The 23,286-nt window shown below is 38.9% G+C and overlaps 2 protein-coding genes across 5 annotated transcripts in view; one reads left to right on the forward strand and one right to left on the reverse strand.

Annotated features, from left to right (window-relative positions):
* Nucleotides 1-5,068, reverse strand: part of LOC139958418 (uncharacterized) — a 71,447-nt gene extending 66,379 nt beyond the window's left edge. For 2 of the 3 annotated variants that reach the window (XM_071955486.1, XM_071955485.1), the window contains exon 1: nucleotides 4,681-5,068. The gene's annotated coding sequence lies outside the window, so the exon portion shown is untranslated. The remainder of the gene's footprint in view (nucleotides 1-4,680) is intronic. The other variant, XM_071955487.1, reaches the window with a different exon arrangement.
* A 2,892-nt stretch (nucleotides 5,069-7,960) lies between these two features.
* LOC139958706 (integrin beta-1-B-like) overlaps nucleotides 7,961-23,286 on the forward strand; it is a 29,744-nt gene continuing 14,418 nt past the window's right edge. Inside the window, exons 1-11 of one of the 2 annotated variants that reach the window (XM_071955982.1) lie at nucleotides 7,961-8,283; nucleotides 13,246-13,327; nucleotides 13,794-13,864; nucleotides 14,646-14,741; nucleotides 15,969-16,074; nucleotides 17,690-17,821; nucleotides 19,356-19,452; nucleotides 19,796-19,880; nucleotides 20,572-20,658; nucleotides 21,881-21,964; nucleotides 22,708-22,785. In XM_071955982.1, coding sequence (XP_071812083.1) covers nucleotides 13,258-13,327; nucleotides 13,794-13,864; nucleotides 14,646-14,741; nucleotides 15,969-16,074; nucleotides 17,690-17,821; nucleotides 19,356-19,452; nucleotides 19,796-19,880; nucleotides 20,572-20,658; nucleotides 21,881-21,964; nucleotides 22,708-22,785 — 906 coding nt within the window. In that variant the 5' untranslated portion in view covers nucleotides 7,961-8,283; nucleotides 13,246-13,257. Of the gene's footprint in view, nucleotides 8,284-12,474; nucleotides 12,618-13,245; nucleotides 13,328-13,793; nucleotides 13,865-14,645; nucleotides 14,742-15,968; nucleotides 16,075-17,689; nucleotides 17,822-19,355; nucleotides 19,453-19,795; nucleotides 19,881-20,571; nucleotides 20,659-21,880; nucleotides 21,965-22,707; nucleotides 22,786-23,286 lie in introns of those variants that run through there. The other variant, XM_071955983.1, reaches the window with a different exon arrangement.

Genomic DNA, 23,286 nt, shown 5'->3' on the forward strand with positions numbered 1-23,286 from the left:
TTTTATTTGATATTATTACACATATTGGCCATAAGTATTAACTTATAACACACACTTCACAATTCAAGAGTTGATCCTAAATCAGGACAAAACCTTCCGTCCATAACGTTGTACATTCCGTCCATAACACAGAATTTTGGTTTGGGGTAGTGGGTTAATAGAGGTACATTGAAGATTATGAGTGGGAGTATGATAAAGCTAAGGTACCAGGCCTGTGATGAAAAGTGCCTGATACTTTGAAATCCTGAACACTTCACAGAGTTTTGACCCACTATGAAGGTTGGTGGATATCGATCATTTTTCTGATTCCGTCCATAACGAACACCTAATTTGCATATTCAGACTAATATTGCACTACCCAATTAATTTTTTTCCGTTATATGGTAGAGGTATCCCAACTTAGATCAATCATGCATACCTTACCAAATACTAACTCTCACACTATTTTTGATGGGACTTTATCTCTGTGAATTCCGTCCATAACATTGGCAGAGATTTTGGATCTGACCCATATATCCTTTCAACATATGAAGGTCATTTTTCAGTGGTCATATGATTAAACAATACAAGGACTTCCTAGGTCACAAACCCCAAGTTACAAGGCCCTTCCTGAATCAACTAACCACAAAAAAAGGATATCTGAGTATACAGTATATTCAATGCCAATACAGTAGTTACAGGTGCTCTCTGTGACCCTGTGACATTTCTGTTATTCACTGTAGGTACCCATATATAGACACAACTATCAATATCTTCCCAGAGAAATTACTCTGTTTCTCAACAAACTCCAGGTGTGGTCAAAATTAATTGTGACTGTAAAGTACAGAGCTGTAAACTGTACAATCAGCCCGAATGTTGCAAGTCAAGGAAAGTGGAAAGATAACTGTTAATGATGTAAATAGGATAACTACTTCATGAGTGCATCTATGATCTTGTCTGTAGGCTACTGCAAGTTGAAGAACAGCAGCAAGGCAAATGTGTAAGGAATATTATTTCTGGTAGTCGCTCGGATTTGACCAGGCCTTACAATTTGGTTGTCTGACTGTTCGGTAAATGTTATTGTTCGAAGAAATGTAGCAAAATAACAATGACAGTATGTCACTGCACATAGGATAAATGAACAGTACATCAATGTAGGATTTACAGTACGTCAATGTACAGTACGTCACTGTAGGATGTACAGTACGTCACCGCAGGATGTACAGTACTGTACGTCAATGTACAGTATGTCACTGCAGGATGTCACTGTACTGTAGGATGTACAGTACATCACTACAGGATGAACAGTACGTCACTGCAAGATGAACAGTACGTCACTGTAGGATGTACAGTACCTCACTGTAGGATGAACACTACGTCACCGTAGGATGTACAGTACATCACTGCAGGATGAACAGTACGTCACTGCAAGATGAACAGTACATCACTGTAGGATGTACAGTATGTCACTGTAGGATGTACACTACGTCACTGTAGGATGTACAGTACGTCACTGCAGGATGTACAGTACTGTACGTCAATGTACAGTATGTCACTGCAGGATGTCACTGTACTGTAGGATGTACAGTACATCACTGCAGGATGAACAGTTCGTCACTGCAAGATGAACAGTACGTCACTGTAGGATGTACAGTACATCACTGCAGGATGAACAGTACTGTACGTCAATGTACAGTGTGTCACTGTAGGATGTCACTGTACTGTACAGGATGAACAGTATGTCAATGTAACAGAGATGTGTTGGTTGATGGTTGATGAATAGAACATTGATCAGCTTGGTGGTGCTAGCGATTTATCGTTTACCTACAGTAGTTGGGTCTATTTAGTAACAATGCAATTTTGATTTGATATTAACAAATTAGTCAACTGCACGAAAACCTCCGAGCAGCTGATTTTGGTCATCTGAACAGAAATTTGGTCATCTTATTATCACATAGATTCAGACCACTCTTTTATTTTCTTCTGGTCATCTTCATTTAGCTGACCATAAACTATCAACACAATAGGGTACAGTATGTCCTTCCTGTTTATCTGGTCTTGGGGGTAGCATTCAGGTTCAGCTGACCAGAATCACTACTTTAGCTTTTTTCCCACTGGTGCTTCTTTTGTTGGCTGTTTTGTGTGGTCAGGGATTATCTTAAGCTTTGTTTGCTGGCAAGTATAAATTGATGCAGGGAAGCTTTCTCCACAGAGTTACTCCAGCGTCCTCTTCGTGATACACCAAGTTACTTTATATTTTACTCTTATACTGTACAGTTTTACTTCATTTCTTTGCATTTTACTTTATTACAAAGTACTGTACTGTTATTCATCTATTCGGATTACATTATTATACTATTTGATCTCTACAATAATAATATTACTGGAAATCTTACTTTACTTGTGTTGTGTTTATTATGCATCCCCTGTTATATTAGACTAGCACTTGACATAAAGTTGGTACCATTACGATGGATTGTGAATTTGTGATCACAGCAAAAAACCAAGAGTAGTTTAAGATGATTAGGAGTTTTATGGAACAATTTAATGCTAGCACATTGGACTCCATGCTTACGTGTGCATTTTATGGGTAAACTATTAATCATTTCAATTGGCCAATTTGTATACTTGAAGAAGTTTAGTAAAGGTCTACAAGGCCACAATAACACCCGACCTGTTAAGAAATGGGCATTGGGCACATACTATACAGTAAGACTTGTTTGACATTCTGCTGTGAAACTACAAAGAGGAAAGTCAATAACAGTTTAGCTTAAACGACGAGGTTCCCAACTACTGTAACTAAACATATTGCAAATTTATGCTACAGTAACTAAGTACTACTCAAAATAATACACAAGTTTGCACTTTATATGAGCAACCATCTAAACAGTGGCATCGCCAATGGGGGCCTGGGGGGCACATGCACTTCCCCAAAAAAATTGTGACCTCCCAGATGCAATTTGTAGTGTTAAACAAAATTATTCAAACAAAAACTATTTTTACAAAGGATGAAATGTATTATATTCTTCAGAAAATCTTCTTTCCACCGACCATCGTATGTTGTTATCTCCCTAACAAGGTCACAGAGGCCCCAGAGTGAATTGTTACAACTACCCTGCTTTCATTTCAATTTTCAACACTCTTATTTACACAACTTATCAAAGCGTGAAGGGTTAATTTCCATGTTTTGTATAACTTTTTTATCCGCCTTAATTAAAAAACATAAATATCGGACAGATAAAATGCAAATTACAGCACCAGATTACATCTAAGGACCCTTAATTAATCAAAAATTTCTCAATGGGGAGGGTGGTGCACCCTCCCCATAGACCCCTCCCCCAGTACGGCATTCACAAATAAACATTGTGCCCCCTAATTAAGTGCTGTGCCCTCCGTGTACCCCCCCCCCCCAGATTGAAAAGTCTGGCGACGCACTGCATCTAAATCATATATCTATTAAGATCAAATACACAATACACATACTAACAAAAGGTCTGACTTAAAAAGGAATTAAGTTAATATACATGTTGATTTAAAGCTAACAACAGAAGTCAACTTTCTTAGACAATGGAGGCATTGAATTCCAGTCAGTTGAGCCAAATTTACTGTACTAAACGACCACTGCAGAATTGCAGTTGAGTTGTACTGTAGGCCTACAGTAGGAATGCCACTTAGGAGGGTTCTGTTAGAACTACTGTACATGTGAACACTTCTGCATGATCGATACGAGTACAGGGGCTCATTGGTTTTATAAAAAACCCATAGTTAGGACAGGGCCTATGAAAAATATAATATGTAGCAGCCCACAGATACCATGCAGCACATTTTCAATAATGTCAAACTCAAAGAATGAAATTGAGATGCGGTGGCTGGGGAGGGACTACAAACTCGCACATGTATGGTAAAAGTGACTGGAAGAAGCCCAGAATGACAAGGCCTTTTACATCACAGGAAAGGTGGACCATTTACCAACCCACCAAGTCTGCTGCCTGCCCACAATAATATACATAGCCTTGAACTTCAGTTTGCATGTTGATGTTAGAGATGGCCATTTCAACTTAACAGGTCCTGCTTGTTCATTTCATTTATATATTGGTTGTTCCACTGCTTTATAATGATGATACACTACAAAACTGTAAGTACCAGTGTCGTAAGTGAGAGTGAGACACTCTCACTCTCACAAAGTTACATTCGAAATAAAAGTTCCACTGAAACTTAGGCCTAGAGGCCTAAGTCAACCAGGTTTGAATTGCAGTACAGTAGCTTTCTTCATTTAGCCATGATCAGCAAATGAGGCATTATACTGCCTAACGTTACTAACCTACAGTATCGGACCAAAAATCCACATGGCCTAGCAGAAAGGCTAACGAAATTAAAGACCTAGCAATAACTCTGGCCTATGGCATTAATCGACATCAGACTTAGGCCTACACTTTTTCTTCTTCCTAAATACCCCCATAACCGAGACCATGGAGGAAAAAACAGACCTCCATGCTTGGACTAACACCGTAACAGAGTTAAACGTCGGCCCTACAGTCAAATCGTACTATCGAATTAATCACACAACAACTGTCGTTCAAAGGTACCTCCCAAAATCCATAAGAAGTTTACGGCAACACCAAGTAATAATTCATGAAGGCAAATATGAAGATTACAAGCTCACGGGGTAAAAATATCCAATTAAAAGTATATAGAGGTTACCTTTAATTTTGCAAGAAGAGAATGACCGACTCTACACCAAGAAATATGAAATCCTTCTAGTGATATACTCTTTTGTCAGAGCAGCCAATGCAAGTGTTCGTCCTTACCACTTCCGATTCCCTACTCAGACCTGTCCCATGCAAATAATGTTGTGTGTTACTGACTATTTACACAGCACTTCACTTTCCACGAAGTAGAGCCCCTTGACCAATCATGCGGTAAAAACGTCACTAACAAATATTACGTAATACCAAGTTTTAACAAAAGTTATCGAATCTACACTAACTTAGTTGAGGCATGGAGGTCTGCTTTTACCTCCATGGTTGAGGAAGTTCGATAGAAGAAGTAGGTGAAGTCGATACCGAGTCACTGATTCGGTCTGTTTCATGACGATGGTAAAGTAATGATATCCGGGTTTAGGTCTGCCTTTTACCTGGTGATTACATTTACACAAATTTAAACGTACACGGGCGTCGATGTGCTGATTGAAGGGGGCGTGGCGTGTGATACGCTGGCCTAATACGATCCTAATACGATCCTGTAACGATGGGAGAGGGCGGCGTTCGTTATTATACGATCCTAATATGATCCTGTACGATCCTTGGCCGTATGGATCATAAGCAAAATTGGGCAAACTGCGGGCCGTGGACATATTCCTGCACCCCACCAAAAGGCACTTGTGTGTGAATCTAAGTAATTAAAACAATTACCAAAAGGCAAGTTCTCTGGTGACCTTGCACTAAGGGCTCCAAACCACAAAAGTGTGTGGAAGGGTTCGAACTTGAATCAGTGTCCCTATTAAGCAAGTGGCCGTAATAACCTCTACCCCCCACCCCTCCCCTCCCATTCCCGCCCGCACAAAAGATAAAGCGACGCCCATGGAAAGGTACACATTTTCCCATAATCGCAGAGTGCTCAGGGCGACGTGCGCAATATGTTACTTTCGTTAGATTTTGCACAAAATAATTCAAACCCTGCAAGTCACATTGCATTATTAAAATAGTGGTAAAAGTATCGCGGCTGAAGGCCATATTTGTGTTGGGTCACACGATATTTGAAGGATCTAGTTTGCCCGAGGCTGGCGGCGGATGAACGCCGCCCTCTCCCACCCCCCTCCCCTCACACACTTTCTTAGCGATGTGACGTCATGAAGCAAGTGCAAGAGAGTGCCGTAGTTATAGTGGGATATACTTTTGGTAGGTCAAAGTATATACTGCAAGTTGTGTGTATTCTCGTGTAGATCGAAATGAGCGAATGGGGATCGACGTATGGTGAGGAGAAGAACCCGGCCACTTTATATATATTTTCTGTGAATTTTAATACCGACATGCAGACCGCTCATGCTGCACTCATTCCCCCACCCATTCACATTCCCCACACCCCTTCATCGCCCTGACACCCCCCCCCCCTTAACTTCCAGTCATGGATATTTCCACTCAGGAATTTCTTCATCTCAATATTTAATTTGACTGCTGTTGAAAGAACTTGCCCTCTACGAAAAGTTTTTCCTCAACTCACTGTTACTCCTACATATATCGATATTCCGCTAATGTATTACAGGTTTACGACATCTCACAATATCACAAAGTCTGATCATGAGGTCGGAGCTGTCTCTTCTTTCTCACAGTGGCGGCGGAATCGGCGGGGCTTGGGGGGCTCAGCCCCCCCAATGAAAAAGTTGAGGGGGCAAATGCATGATAAGCCCCCCCCCCCCAATATTTACCAAGGCTCCGAAACGTGCATCTGCCCATTTTTCAATGCATACTTGTCGATCTGTCCGATGCACACGTATACTATATAGGTGTAATAATTTTAGTAATTGCCGGGGGACCCTCGGCCCGTCCCCTGGCTTTAGACCACATTGTCACCCCAACCGCGTCTTCACGCCCCGTGAAAAGTGGAAGCAGTGAATGTGAGTACCGGTAAGCGTAACTTCGTCTTAGGCCAATGACTTGCCTCATTTCAGCCAGTTCTCCAACATCCCCTTACCGACGGAGCGTCCATATATACAGTCAGGGGGCGGATGCCCCCCCCTCCCCTGACGGACTCAAATGGACTGCTGGCGCCCTTTTCAGCACTACTTTTTACTTATTCGCGATTATTGACTATTTTATTGCGCTCTCATCTACCTATTGCTATTTGTCATATTCTGTTGGTGTAATTTTCCGACAAAATGGAGACGACACCTATTTATTCACTGTTTATCTGCAAATTAGCAAGGCCCGGAAAGGGTCATTTCCTGCAATCTAGGGAGTATCTTTACTCAAAAAATTTCTGTACGCTCCGCGCCAACCTGTGGTGGCGCTCTTAGATAGTGTCGAAAGCGCCCCTACAGACCATTCTTGCCCCCCCCCCGACCAATACCCCTAGCTCCGCCACTGCCCTTACTACACTCAAAAACGTCTTTGCGAGTACACTACGAGTAATAGGTACTCTCTTAAAACATTATCGAATATACAAATTACAATGTATTTACAGACTTTTACGTGCAATCTGAGAAATTGCAGGCTTGAGACCCATATTTTAGGGCTAGGTATTCGCAGCATAAAACACTCGGGAAGTGCCGTTTCCGGCCATCTGGGGGTTTGAAAAACCCAAACTTTTCTTGTACGCTCCGCGCCAACCGATGGTGGCGCTCCGCTTAGATGGTCTCCACACATTAGTCCCCCAATAATTTTTCCGTTCCGCCTCGCCTGCTCACCGCCATGGTTGTAGGGTATTCATTGGTAATGCTATAGAATGTTTGAAGGTTTGTATAGCCTATCATGGCTTTCATGGGCTATGGTTTATAAAAGTACTTCGAACTAGCATTTATATTCTGATTCCATTGAACAGATTCGGTAACTGTCATTTCCGGTATAAGCGGTACCCTTGAATTCCAAAGTTGCAAAACCGACTTCAATTAAGGTCGATACAAAAACAACTTCATTGGCTTGCCAGTGGTTGATTTCAAAGTAAACGTACACAGACCAATGATAGTGGTGAAAATATGCGTATTGCTGACGTCAGTGTAATTAAATGTATGGATAACGTTACCGCGTATTGACTTATATATGTATATTGAACCCGCATGAAATTACTTGTATAGATATGTAATGTATAGGTCTACTTGGGTTCAAGTTCCTGCCCATGAATTAGTACACCTATAATATATATATATATATATATATATATATATATATATATATATACACACTTCTAACTCAGCATATCTTATGTAGTTTGATCTTGCAACTTGAGTAATGTAAAATATGGGACGTATGTGAAGGATAGAGAGGTTTGTTTGTGCATGACTGTGATAATATAATTATGTGTTTGTTACGAAGCCATAGCAACCTTTCACCCATTGATGTTGAAACTCTATACACAGGCGTATAGTTAAGAACTAAAAATAAAAATCCTAATGATCAACTTCATGCTTCGTGACTTTCAGTTTCATGTCTTTCCGACCGCTTTTTACTACAAGCATATGCCAATGCGGAAGTGCATTCATTTGCTAGCTCTATACATCATGGTACAGTCGATCATTCGATTTTGACAGTTGTTGGGTTTTGCACTGCTTTTTTGAGGCCTTAAAACGATTTCAGCGAAATAAAACCATCGGTGAGTTCAATGTTCCAATGGGCATCTTTTTTTCCTTTTATTATTCAATTCGAACTTTCTATCTCTTTTTCTCGTTCTTGTCGCTCTTGGTAAACTATACCAGAGGTAATGATGCAGTGACTCGAATTGTACACAATGTGTTACAATCAATGTCCTACATAATCTGACAAATTCCCCGCTGCATCACAATTGAATCTTATAAACTTTAAATAGTGGGAAAAAACATCAACATTAAATGCACCTCAGTAATCTTAGTCAAATGTTATACAATGATAGCAATGATTATTGCTATGATTATCGCTATGATTGCTATGATAATTATTGCTATGATTATTGCAATGATAGCAATGATTATCCATGGCTTCTTTCGCGAGTTCCTGCTTGCGGGAAGATCACATATACATACATACATACATACATACATTATTGCTGTTAGAGGTTTGGATATGAGAGACAACATTTCTGGCATATTTCTGCAATAGGCAATATAACCACAGCGAGTAATTTTCGCGGTACATCTAGTAAAATTAAATTTTGATTATATCCCATTTTGTTCTATTCACAATACAATTTAAGCCTTTAACCACATATTCTTCTTCTTTTTGCTCAATGTGAATGTTCTTTCATATATTGATAATTCTGAAAAAAGTATGTACCTTTTACTAATGAACAATGAAATCTTTCGATCTTTTACTCACAATGTGAACGTTTTAATCTGCATAACGGTTTTTATAAAATTCATCATTATACTTGTTCCAAAGCTTCCATATACATAACATTTAGAATATGACTTGTAATGCACAACATTGATGGCGTTATGTTACATGTAAAGGTCATAAGAACCATTAAAGGGATATTCCGGTGACAGACTGTGTGCCTCCTATATGAAAAAAGAACAATAACCTAAACTGTTCGTTAAACCACCCCCACCCTCCCACCTCCCCACCCCTCCCTCCCTCTCAATATCTCGTTTCCAACTCAAAGAATAAGGTCGATTGAATGTTAATTATCTCCACTGGCTAAACCCTCGATTCTTCGCTGCAATATATATGTTTTTCTGTAATGCCATATTGGAAAATGTTCTTCAATGGCTTCACTTTCCTGTCATAATATTCTTGTTTATTTATCCTTGCCAATTAATGCATTCGTATAATGTTTGCGTAGGTGTTAAGGCTCTCTATATTTAGAATTTCATCCAAATGCAACTTGTTCGTGGTATAAGTATTTTTCTTTGTGAATAATCGAGTTAGAAGATGTTTAGACGAAACAAACCAAAAAACAAAAACATTTTCAGCTGACTTGCTGTGATGACGTCATTCATTCTGCTGTCGAGAGAAGCATTGACAAATTGATATCATCGCAATACAAAATGTTATAGGGGTGTGAAGTATTAACCAATAGATGTAGAACATTCCCAGCATTTGAACTAAGCAGTCACCTTCAGCCACTTCAATATCCCTTTAAGCCAAGCATGGGCGGCGATCATGGGGGGGGGGCATGTCCCCCCCCCCAATATTTTAGGTGGGGGATAGAGTATCTAATATCCCCCCAATATTTGGTGGCATAGTTTTTTTTTTGTGTGGATATGAATAGAAAATAATGCGTGAGATTATATATCCATATCATATTTGGCGGTGGCTAAAACTTCATTCAACACATGCTGCATGAGGTAAATGACTCTTCGTGGTCGTTGCTGTGACCTGTGACCGTATAGCATGTTTTCATTCATGATTATTATCATAATGTCGGTACATCTGTTGTGTATGAGTGTAAGTACGTACGGCAAAGGGGAGACCGCCCCCACCCCTTGAGAATATTTTTTTGTGTTTTTTTATGATATCGGAGTTTTATATAGTAGCCGTTATAAGAGGTTTTAATATTTGTACACCAATAAATTAACTGTGTCTGAATTTTCGAAAATTCCCTGACCAATCTTCTTCATCATACTTCCCTCTACACGTGCAATTTTGACCGGTCTGTTAGGGGTTGAAGGGCTTTTTCTATATTGGTGGTCCATAGATGAAATTTTGAACAACATTATGGGTATGTTTTGAAGTGAATTTATTATTCAAATTCTGAACAAATAATGGGCTTAAAACCTTGAAAAGTGGGGCTGACGGGTATTGTGGGCCGTTACGTAGAATTACTTACAAAAGCAATGATCCACAGGAGATGCGATGAGGTCGAACATGATGTGTGATTGGTGGCAATATTGAAAAATGTTAAAGATAAAAAAAAAAAATATTGGGAGAAACTTGGTTCTCAGGCAAAAGTGTACATCTGGTTGGTCATTTTCAAGCCCGAGAAGTGCCATTTCCGGTGATCTGGGGGGCTATCAAAACGAGAATTTTTCTTGTACGCTGCGCGCCAACCAATGGTGGCGCTCCGCTTTAATAGTAAGGTTGTCACGGGCCTTCCTACTGGTTTAGTAGTATAACACAATGTTTCTCTTAAAGCAACCTTTGCTGGAGCATCCTCCTGGAATCTTGGTATATGACCGAAAATCTCAATCTTCTATATGCGACTAAGGTGTTTGGTTGGTTTCATTGTAGAGCTCATCGTTTGATTACCAATTGTTATACATATATATACAAAATATCACGAAGCGCGCGAACAATTTGGGGGATGAAATTTGCTACGCTCCTGCACCCAAGCAAATGTCCCCCCCCCCCCAATATTTGAAACAAATCGCCGCCCCTGAAGCCAAGTCTTACATTTCAATACTGGTCCCGCTTCTTAGGTTTCAAAACATTATATAAATATTAATCAAAGTCAACTTCCTGTTCATGTTTCATCACATGCCCTCAGGAAACACAAACCGTAACAAGACAAACATGCTTACGAAATTAAAAACATTGCTTTGGTTACTTCCCTGTTCTTTACGCCAGTGAGGTTATATTATAAATAGATGGATTTGAACCGGACATGGATTCGAAGCTATTGACTCAACACTGCAACCGTCTTTTGTTATATACAAGCTGGTTCTTTTCAAGCGTAAATGTATATTCGTGGTTTGTGAAGCAATCACCTATCGCATTACAGTACTCCGCCGTACTCAAGTAAAGATCAGAGTAGGTGGGGTGGGGGTGGGGAGGGGGAGACAAGTGTATACCAGTAGATACTTAAGTTACTACGAAAGATAGCGGTGCAGCATAAGACAACTTGCATTATACAACCTCACTTATTTCAATCCAAGTTGCAGCAATTAACCAAGGGTTCTTGTAGGAGTAGCTGCATCATCTATAGGACTTATCTGTTTAATATGCAACCTACACTACATCGTACAAATGCTAAATTTGTGTAGACAGTCCTCCTCTTAGAACCCTATACCCTCCCCTCCCCACCCCCCACCCACCCCACTCCTCAATTGAAACTCTCGTATGCCCTTTAAAATTAAACGTCCCGGTGAAAGTAAAAATGGCATCTGTATAGGCCAATGGGCTCTCAGTTGATTTCCTACCAGGATCAAAAAGAAAAAATGGTTAAAACAGAGGGCCAGACATATAGGCTATTCCAAATTTCACTTACCTGTAGTTGAGAAATTAACATAGTAGTTACATATGATAAGGTCGTTTGCCCATATGTTTTCGTGGACAGGATGACAACTTTAGAAGACCGAATCTGGCTCGCGCCAGCCGCCTATTGAGACGTACGCTCTATATTGGGGACAGCAATCTAAGATAAGTCTATGGCATTTGTTATGTGCACAGCGCAGGGGCGTTTAGGGGGGGGGGGACAGGCATGACCAATTCCGGCAGTTTTTCTTAATGGGGGACGGGCCGACAAATATGGTGGAGGCTAGGCCGCCGGTCCCCCGTGACTACACCCGTGACTGCCACAGCATTCTGTGTTATATCTGTTGTTGCTGTTCTTGCGTATGCAATATTGTACTTGTTGTTTGTACTTTCTTCATTATATTATCATATTTTTATCATCATCTGTTATTATCATTTTGGTAGACCGCTTTAAATCATATATGTTGAAAATTATGTTTTTCGAAGGGTCTGAAAAACACAATTCTGTTTGATTTCCTGCAAAGTTTCGGGGAATACGCAGACCTGTAATTATTTTTATATATAGCAGGAAGTATTCATAGCCAAAACTTCCTGAATTCAGATCTCGTTGTGTATGTATAGTAACTGATATACAACCCTGCATTTGACTATATAATAAACGACAAAAGTGTTCACGTGAATTGTGAACTGTACACACGCTTATTCGGTGATATATATATCGTAGCGAAAGTAGTTCCCATTTATTAAATCGAAACTTAATGTAAAGTTAGATAATATCTTTGTTATGCCTCCTACCTCTGCGGTCTGGCTTTTGTCTTGGTAGGCCAACTATGTTAAATATCGTTCATATCTAACATATTTACTTATATTGTATAGCCTATAGTTTAATAAGGGGTTAATCAACGGTCTAGCGTGCGTTACTCACAGGATTAATGCACGATCGGGGTATAATGCAAGCGATGCACGAGGGCGGAGCCCGAGTGCATCCAGCGATAGCATTAACACCCGGAGTGCATTAATCATGTTAGTAACGCACGCTAGGCCGTTGATTAACCCCGTTCATTCATACACTACCATTTGTGGGGGGGGGGGGGAATCATAAAACAAAACATTTTTGGTTACATATAACCAAAGATTTATTAAAGTGATGCCACGTTATTTTACCGTGCGTTACTCACAGGATTAACCACGGTCAGCTGACCTGAATGGACCAATAGGATTTAGGAATCTTTACTAAGTATAAATGAACGTACGATATTGAACACATAAACGTTAATGGTGAAGATAATTTCTCAACAGAGCGAGCAAGAGGATTTTTTTAATATTTTGTTTATTATACACGGATTATAGATTGATAAGTTATTAGTTAAAGTCATTGCTTTTTCTCACGGATTTATTTTCCGATAGCGATGTGTATAACTATAGGTTTTTTTTTTTTCACCCACAGCTATCTACAGCAATGAAAGCTCTGTGTTTTAGCTTTTTGTCTCTTCTAATGACGACACAATTTCTAGAATCCAATTGTGAAGGTAAGTAGATTCGGTAGCATACAGTAGTAAGGCTCTTTAGAATTACATTTTGAGAAAGTATATCTTGCCCGTGTTTAAGGAGTTATTCACTTATATATATAAGCCCAGTGCTGTACCCAATGTGTCCAGTTAATGTACCAAACAGTGCTCTTAAATGTACTTATGATACCACATATGCATGTTGTATAGGCACCTGTATACAACATGATTTTATTCTTGTGTGAAAAGTTATATAATGTTTCCGTTTTTGAAGTTTCAATTAATTAATCATGGTAAAAGCCCTATAGGTAATATCCGGATGTTAACTTGACACGTCTTAATTAATTTAAGTCTAATCACTTCTCAGATGTGACTATCTTCGTTTCGTTCAACAAAGCTTCAATAAAAATTGTCTGTTGACATTTTGTTTCACCTTTAGGACTCACTGGATGATGTTTGTATACTCATGTTTGATCTTTCTTTACAGAATGTCCCTCATTATCAAAGACCTGTCATGAATGTATATCCATGCCTGGTTGTGCCTGGTGTAAAAATGAAGTAAGTAACACTATGATTTGCAAAAAAATATTCTCTAGTCTGTTGTTTATACCTTCAAAGACAATTAAGCATAAAGCTAGGGGAAGGGGGGGAGGGGCGATATGATGGTCTCAGCCAGGGATATTGGCTTACCTGCGTACCGGCATACGGGCATACCAGCTCCAAACAGCTGTGCCACTGGATCCAAGGCTCTGAAGTCGTCGATTTCCTGTTGATCGAGAAAGGTGCTTTAGTTTTGCCCTGTTTGTTTGTCAAAGCTCTGCCATGGCGCCGGTTGGATTACTGGGCTGGTAGTATGGTATTTAATTCCCCTGTTCGCCCCCTTATCTCAGCGTTTAGGATAGTTAAAACTTTAAATGGATTAGGTATGTAGGGATCGGCTGGTTTGGTTAATTAAGTCTATACTGTTTCGATCTAAGGTATAGGCAAAATATAACTTGAATAACTTCTCCCTTGCAGCTATTGATATTATACGTTGTGACTATAAGTATCTCAAGGGAAGGAAGGAGGGGGGCTGCACCTTTGTCAAGGCTGGATTCAGCTCAAAATACTTCAACCGAACCAGATAAGCAATTATTTTATCTGCCCTTCCTCCTCCTCCCGCCACTGCCCCAGCCCTCACTGTCATTATATTGATATATATATATATATATATATATATATATATATATATATATATATATATATATATATATATATATATATATATATATATATATATATATATATATATATATATATATATAGTAAACATTTCACGTGTTCTTTCCCTCTGGTATAGACCTTCCTTGGATCGCGATGTGATACTGTTGAAAGCCTCACTATAACTGGATGTTATTCCTACGAAAATCCAATGCCAATCTTTGAAACACCAAAGGTAAGGTATTAAAGCCAAAACAAAAGACACAAGCAAACAAACAAACAAACAAACCCTGTTAAAAATCATTCTATTTGACTATAACTTTGATGAAGTGTTAAAACGAATGAATTTCTTTCTGTGATGGAAATCTGAAAACAAAGTGTTTCCAAATTTGTTGAAATCACTTCTTAAGTTCCAAAGATAACGTCGCATAATCAACGTCCTTACCTATGATGATGATGATGATGATGATGAAGATTATGAGGAGAAGAACTCTCCAAGGAACTCATCATTTTGGATGGACACTTTCAAATTGGGTAAATGTACATAGGCTATATATCAGGATGAAACATCAAGAAGGGGGAGGGGTGGGAGGCGAGGGATAGTAGCGGAACAGATTTTAGAAAAAGTTACTTTATTCCAAAAATCAAGAAAATGAAACTTTGGGTATAGCGATCCGACCAAGGTCCAATGTGTGTGTGGTAGGTTTGTCGTAATATATTACGTTCAGCTTGGACAGAGAATAAAAATCATCTTTTGGTTGCAAATGTTTTAGTATAACATTAAAGTCACTATAGCATCATTCATGCCGATATATATCAGCCGGTACTCATAGCTGGTATAGTAACTACTGTCCATATCCTGCAACACGTGTTACCGTGTTGAGAAAACAAAGATATATATATATATAATATATATATATATATATATATATATATATATATATATATATATATATATATATATATATATATATATATATATATATATATATATTTATATATATATATGTATATATATATATATATATGTGTATATATATATATATATATACATATATACACACACACACACACATATATATATATATATATATATATATATAGATATATATATATATATATATAGTTCAAATTTGGAGTTAATTGAAACTCTTCAATTAAAAAGGTAAACGCAAGAATGTTGTAAAATAAATTAAACAGTTTTTTTTGTCAAAAATAAATGATAATAAAACGATCTTCCTTTCGGCATTAACCTAGCCAGTGTATAATTATACAAAAATATGTCGCTACATTATAAATAGTAGAAAAAAAAATCATACACTGTCACTGTCTGTTCTATTTTGTTTTAATAGGAGGAAGAGAGTTATTTATTTCTTGGCTGGTACTATTAACCTTTACACCTTTCACTCTCAAATGTTTATTTCCCATTTCATATTTGTAAATCGTATGATTGCACCAACAGAACGAAGATGTAACTGACGGGACATACCTTAACGATGAGGATGAGGAACCCGTCACTCCGGCTGTACAAATACAACCTCAAGAAATCCGAATCAAATTAAGACAAGGTATGCGATGTCCAAATATTGATAGGGGATACAAAAACAATATACTTATCTCTTCCTATGTAACCCATGCACTCACACACTGTTTTTCTAGTAGTTCTTCTATTCTTGTGAGAGAAGGAAGTAAAACACGGTAAATGTTTTCTCTTCAATGAGCCCTAAATGGCTCCTAAATAGACCTTGGTTGTATAAACAGGCACTGATCCAGGAGTTATTGGCATACACCCACCCCATCGCAACCCCCCCCCCCCCCATCATTTCCGTCCTTCAACTCATCCATAACTTCGATACAAACTATAGTTATTAGTACAACCTTGCGTTAAGACCCTATAATTATATACCTTAATTGACTATATGGTCTAAATATGCATCAGGAAGGATCATTTTACGTCTAACAATTTGTTATATGGAAGAACTCCAATACCTCCCTTCTCCTATACATGGGAATCGGTAACAAAGACACCAGGGCCACACCCACGTCTTTATAAACTGCTGTATCCGTACCTGCTAAAGAGCTAAGTGCGGTTTCATAAAAAACATAATAAGAAGTTGAACAGAAGTATTGAAGTTTAAAAGATCCTTTTTGGGGAAGTTTTCTGGACACAGAAATAAAGATGGCTTTGTGGCCATATTTCGATACAAACAGTATCTATATGATCCAGTGAATCATCAAGGACGTAGGAACCGGGGGCTGGGGTGCGCCAGCCCCCCCCCCCAGTGAAAAATGTGGAGGGGCGGAAGTATCATTCCGCCCCCGCTTCGCAAGTCAGAAAACCCCTTTTTCATTTCCAAATGAGAAAAAAAAATCTCATTTGGAGCACCAAATTGCATCTAAGGCCAGGTGAAAGTACAAAATTAAGTTTACAAAATGGAGTGGGTGTTGAAGTGTGCTATATTGCACCAAATTGCATCTGAGGCCACCTGGAAATGCAAAAATTCCAAAGGGGAGGGGGACACCCCCTCCCGTTAGACCCCTCCCCAGGCCGGCCATCAGTCTTCAGCCCCCCCACTCAAAAGTACCTTCCTACGCCACTGTGAATCATGATAATGTTGCACTGAAAAGACCATTCTTCCAGCTGGTGACCTGGTCATAGTTGTGGGTCAATGCCGGATATGACCATTAGCTCCAACAAATGAGCTCGACCCAGGGTGATAATACAATTACAACGCAATGACGTGCGCCATGTAAATTGGGAAGGGGAAGGGGACATCGTCAGTTGGGGGTCCTTTTCATTTTGCTGGAGAAGAATTACACCACCGCCTTTACAATCAAAAACATGCATTAAAATACACCATGTGACGTCTAATTATGTTCAATTTCTTGTTTAATCTAGAATTCAATAGAATCAATTGTCCCTAGGTACACGCCTTCTTCTATACACAATTCTGCATTCGCCACTGGCCCTTCCATATATTGCTCTGTACCTAAAGCAATCGGGACTTTAAGAGTTTGCTATCCCCAACCCAATACATGCACCCCATCCACAACTTTGAAATTCTGTGCACGCCACTGTATTCAAAGGTCACGTACAATCCTTGTGGTTTACGTCAGTTTGCAAATTGCCCAAATCTGTTGCTTAATTTCTTTTCTATTTTTTCCCCTTTTACCCATGAAAAGGAGAACCTCACAGATTCACAGTTAAAGTTCGTCAAGCTCTGAATTATCCCGTGGACCTCTATTATTTAATGGACCTTAGCTACTCAATGGGTGATGACCTTACCAATCTTAAACGTTTAGCTGAAGCACTCGGTAAATATTTACTTTAACTAAAGTTTGTACAAATCCGGAACAATACACCATTTAACTGCATTTTTTATTCCAATTCCAATTGAATTCTTTATTTTACAAAACAAACGTTACAATCCACCATTGACCATTGAACACTGCAGAGCCAGCAACATATATTAGGTGATTGTCACCACTCCTGTCATAGTGGCTAACAGACTATCCTGTATACCATTTACATATTATACATCGAATTTACATATCAAAATTGGTTATGTGCTATTTTTACTAAAATGAATTATAGAGTTTACACCAGGCGCGTAGCCAAGGGGGGGGGGGCGAAGGGGGCGGCCGCCCCCCCTTGAGCATATTTAAAAAAAAAAAATTTTAATGTTTTTATGATATCGCTAGTATTTTCAAAAGAGAATATGCTAAGATGCAACTAACAAGGCCTGGGAAGTGCCATTTCCAGCGATCTGGGAGACATTTTCAGCCAAAATTTTCTTGTACGCTTCGCGCCAACCATGGTGGCGCTGCGCTTAGATAGTTTGCAATGCTGAATCTACAGTTTCGCCCCTCCCTTGGCAAATTCCTGGCTACGCGCCTGGTTTACACACGTAAGCTTTAGGCAAATACATACACAGTATGCAGTGACATGAAGGAGAACATACACACTGTGTATAATAGCATTACACACATATAAGTAACTAAGTTAAACATCATTGTTGCCTCGAATGCAAACAGCTGTTTGACGTATGTTAATTTGCGTCACGTGTTGTTTCCATTGGAAATACCCAATGTTGATTTACACTTGTCAGCTTTTTGAGGCTTTCAGATGTATCCCAATATTTCATCCTCCCTCAGGGTCAGAGTAAATGGTGATCATAACCAATAATAAAAGTATGATGTATTGGCCCCAAATATGCTAGATATTTAAATATGGTCACCTTTCGTTAAAATTTTAAGCTGTTTTTATTATAACCTTCGAAGAAATTTTTTCTCACTGGAACATTCAGTCATCTTTTGTGTTCCTTAAAATTATCTGAGAACAATTTGGAGAGTAAAGACCTCCAGGAAAGTACTTTTCGAGTTCGAGTCACTCCAAGATTAAAGTATGTCGTCCGTTACAGAGTTGTTGACAATTGACAATTCATAATCATGGACGTTAAATATGAATCCAAGAGACTGACTTCGGTCAGCTTGCGGCTTTGATGAGCCAATGAAGCTTCTTCGCGAGTTCCTGCTTGCAGGAGGATCTAAAAACCATACAATACATATTTTTGGAAACTTCTAGCAATTATAGCCTGCTATAATTTGGGGCCAACACAGACTACCTTTAAGCAAGTTCAGCTTTAAGCTTTTCCTATCGAGAGAATGGGTTCATTGTAAGCCCGAAAGGTTCTTTTTACTTCACTGCCTTCATTCTATGCGCACCTTTGTGTTGTGTAGGTATGAAGTCTCTGAATAACAAGAACCGGTACAATGTTCTATATTGAGCACCATATAGTTCATCTAGTAACATTCAGCGTGTGACTATTTCTACTCTTTCTTCATATAGGGGACAGCTTGAAAACAACTACCCGTAGAGCGAAGTTAGGGTTTGGTTCCTTCGTGGATAAACCTATACTACCATACATCGACATCACAAGCAGTGCGTAAGTACAATTCACCACAGACACATGTTAAAACAGTATAGCGCCATGAAACTTGTTCATGCCATTGGGTTTGAGGCACGTGAATTGGGGAAACATTGATAGAGCAATGCATGAAGTTATTGACAACCGGGTGATTATTAAACAGCGCACTGACAAAACGTCATTAGCTTGAATGTTAATAATGATTTAGTAAAAAAAATACTTTAACCGTGACATGAAAGTTATAATCTTACTTACGCCTTGCCGCCAATTTCTAATAGCGACATATATAACCGTAGTTGATAATTAGATAATTGGTACACTTTCATTGTGTTGTTTGTTTTTATATTTTGCTTGCGAACAGGATAGATGAACCTTGTCAGGGCTGTGAAAAGGCTTATAGCTTCCGCAATGTTCACCCATTACACAACGATGTGACTGAATTTGCGGTAAGAATTCCATTTTAGTTCAGTATACGTTCCCTTTCCTATGGTCACGTGATGCACATTTGACGGTCACAGTCTCGATGTAAGAGGTTGAGAGGTTGAGAGTGGATCAGTTAAGTCGTTTGGTTTTCGTTTCCATTTTCTATCTTAGGTAAAGTTTTCTTATTGACTCAAATCTTATTGACACAAATCTAAAAGAGCGTCCTCTAATTTCATGTCAGATTCAGTATGATACAATTATGTTGGAGAGAGAGGGGGAGGGGGGGGGGGGACAATGGACATGGAGTGGGTGGGCGAACCACGATATTACCGCAAAACCTTCTGATTTAATGGATCCTCTGTGCATTCCCTTCAACAAATCCCAGAAATTGATTTTTTTTTTTCACAAAGCGCACATCTGTTCATAATTTTTCAACAACATGATAATTTAAAATTGTGAATGTAACTTTAAAAAATGGAAACGGGTTACATTTTATTAAATAATTAGGACACATTGATTTTTGCCACAAGACTGGAGGGCGGCACAAACCCCTCCTCCCCCACTTCTTGTCCCCGTAATATTATGACATAACGTACAAAACTCGAGGAAGCCACTTTCCCCGGTGGATTCAACGCAAAAAGTATATTGCTTGTAGTGTATGTTATAATGCAGCATAAGGAATTAAGATCAATCAATCATTATTTCCACCTATAGACAAGAATAAATGACGTCAGTGTATCAGGAAACCTTGACATGCCAGAAGGAACATTTGACGCAGTAATGCAGGTCTCTGTCTGTAATGTGAGTAAACGGCTTGCCAGCACCAACGATAAATATGAATGTAAGAGACTGACTTCGGTCAGCTTGCGTCTTTGATAAGCCAATGATGGCTTCTTCGCGAGTTCCTCATACATACATACATACATGCATACATACTGACAAAATGTTATTAAGTGAGATAAACGAGGTAAAAATCTTGGAAATAGAAAATTCCTTATATGGAGTGATATATCTCCCAAATATTCCCAAATGGATGGATTAAAAGAATTCATTGCATGGTTTATTTCAAATCCCCCCCCAAAAAAAAACCCAAGCCCCCCCCCCCAATGGCTATTAAGGGTATTTCTTTCTGAAATTGACTTGGTACTAAAATTAGTTTCCGTTCAAAATTAGATATATATAGTGGAAATGTTTTTAAGTCCTTGCATTGATGTTTTCTATATGCCACCCTATTTCGATAGTAATTTCACACCTACCGGCATGCGACTTTTTTTTCTGCAGTACTGTTTTTCAATGGGAGCTATGGTATATTCTGTCATGTAACGTAGGCCTATTGAATATTCATTAACAACATGTAAACGCAGATCGTCCAGAAATGCACTTTCGGCACAGCAGTATTTTCACACAATGTAGTTAATACGTACTTATATATACGTACCTATATATTTATTTGGTTCAAGGATTTGGCTCAACAGACCAAAATTTGACCTGCCTACCGTTCATAACGTGAAAACATTGCACTAACATTCAATTATACAACTAGACAGAGATAGCCTACGTGTGAATTGCCTTCACAAAAGTGAAGTTTGAGCTCTTTTGAAAATGTCCCAACTGGCTGACTAGTAATCACAGTTTGCCCGAATATTCAATACATAACGTTAAAGAAAAGTCGCGCATATGATTGGTTAATACTAGATAGCTCCAAATTGACTGATGTAGATCCGCAGAAAAAGGTTGCTAACTGCTCTTGTCTCCAGGCCCCTTACTCTGAGAAATCCTGGATCCGTGCACTGGTGAGTGTGATATGTTTTGAGCGCCCCCTATACATGAGAATGGAAGTTAAGGGAGGAGATGAGTTGGGTGGGTGGGAAAGGGGGAGGGGGTGGGTAAGGGAATCCACCCAAGCTCACTATAACCGCAGTATGCAGCTGTGGTTACCTTCAAGAACACCCTTACCATTACAAAGCATTAGAGTTTCTAAGTCGACTAAACAAAATGTGCGCATTTTTATTATTATATATAGGAACAAATAGGGTGGAGAAAGAAGGCAAGAAAACTGCTTTTGGTGACCACAGATGCATCTACCCATATCCAGGGTGATGGAAGGGTAAGAATTAGTCATATGTCATCAAATTTAAAAAAATAAATAAATTAAAACACTTAAAGCAATTTTTTTTCTTAATGAATCGTCCAGGAGCTCGTCCTTGACTTTCTATAAAAGGTTTTTATTCATCTGCTTAGGTTTCTTCCATACATTGACGACGCATGATGTTCTTCAAAATCAAAGTTTTAACAAATGCTAAACGCTAATTGGCGAAAGTAACATTTTCAGAACTTTTGATTGCAATCGATTGACAGGGGCAAGTTTGACTACTGTCATACCGGCCCGAAACCGGGGTACAACTGGGTACAAGGCAGGTTGACGGACCGAAGACTCGAAGAAAAGTGCTAGTTTCTTCCGATGCGGCAAAAGCGTCGCTTGGTTTCAGGGTCTTGCAACGCTAGTCTTGTTCAAGACTCTGACTTTCTGCTGTTACTTTGCATGTTACAATTAATATGAGTGCGCCCTTATAACCTCTTTCGAGCTTCTGTCTGTTCGGTTAAGGCTGATTCCCCTGACAAGCAGCTTTGTGGAAGGTCGTCCCCATTTAGTGTTCTGATTCCACGATATTCATATATAGAATGAACGTCTTGACCTAGACTACTGCAACGCCGCCGATTGGATCTTTGAAATGGTATAGAAACATATGCGATAGTCCGATTGTAGAGTGTAGTCCTCATTTCTGGAACATCTTCATGACTTAAAAAGATGTCAGGATTTCGTTTTTCTTCTCAATCTTCCTCTGCTAGATTGGAGGAGTATTTACACCGAACGATGGAGCGTGCCATATCGATGAATACGGAGTGTACAACCAGTCCCACTTATACGTAGGTTGAAACATAAAAGCAAGATCTTTACACAGCAGTGTGAACGTTTCGTAAATAATATGACACTGCGCATCCTTATCACTACAAATTAGAGCCAATCATATTTGGTTCGTTAATTCAATATCATGATAACTTGGGGGAACGTTAGTATATTCTATACTGAGTTCAAGAAGTGGTTAAACAGCTTTCTGCATATGCTTATAGGAAACACCATCAAAATAAACCACGGGGTTCGGCCATATTGTCACTGTGTTACGTCATAGTGTGACTACGAGAATTTTAGAATGCGACAAGTTGTTTATATTTGTTATGAAGTAAATGAAAGACGGGAGGCGTTATGTTGACTTTATTCAAAGTTTTTTAAGTCAAATGAATTTTGACCACAACATTATTTTATGCTTTGTTTTCATCTAATAAAGAACAGTAAAATGAACAGAAATACTAATAAAGATTACTGCATGTTTATCACGTATCTAGGAGATTTTTTTTAAATTTGCAACT

The sequence above is a fragment of the Apostichopus japonicus genome, chromosome 18 (assembly GCF_037975245.1).
Source record: "Apostichopus japonicus isolate 1M-3 chromosome 18, ASM3797524v1, whole genome shotgun sequence".
Classification (NCBI taxonomy): domain Eukaryota; kingdom Metazoa; phylum Echinodermata; class Holothuroidea; order Aspidochirotida; family Stichopodidae; genus Apostichopus; species Apostichopus japonicus.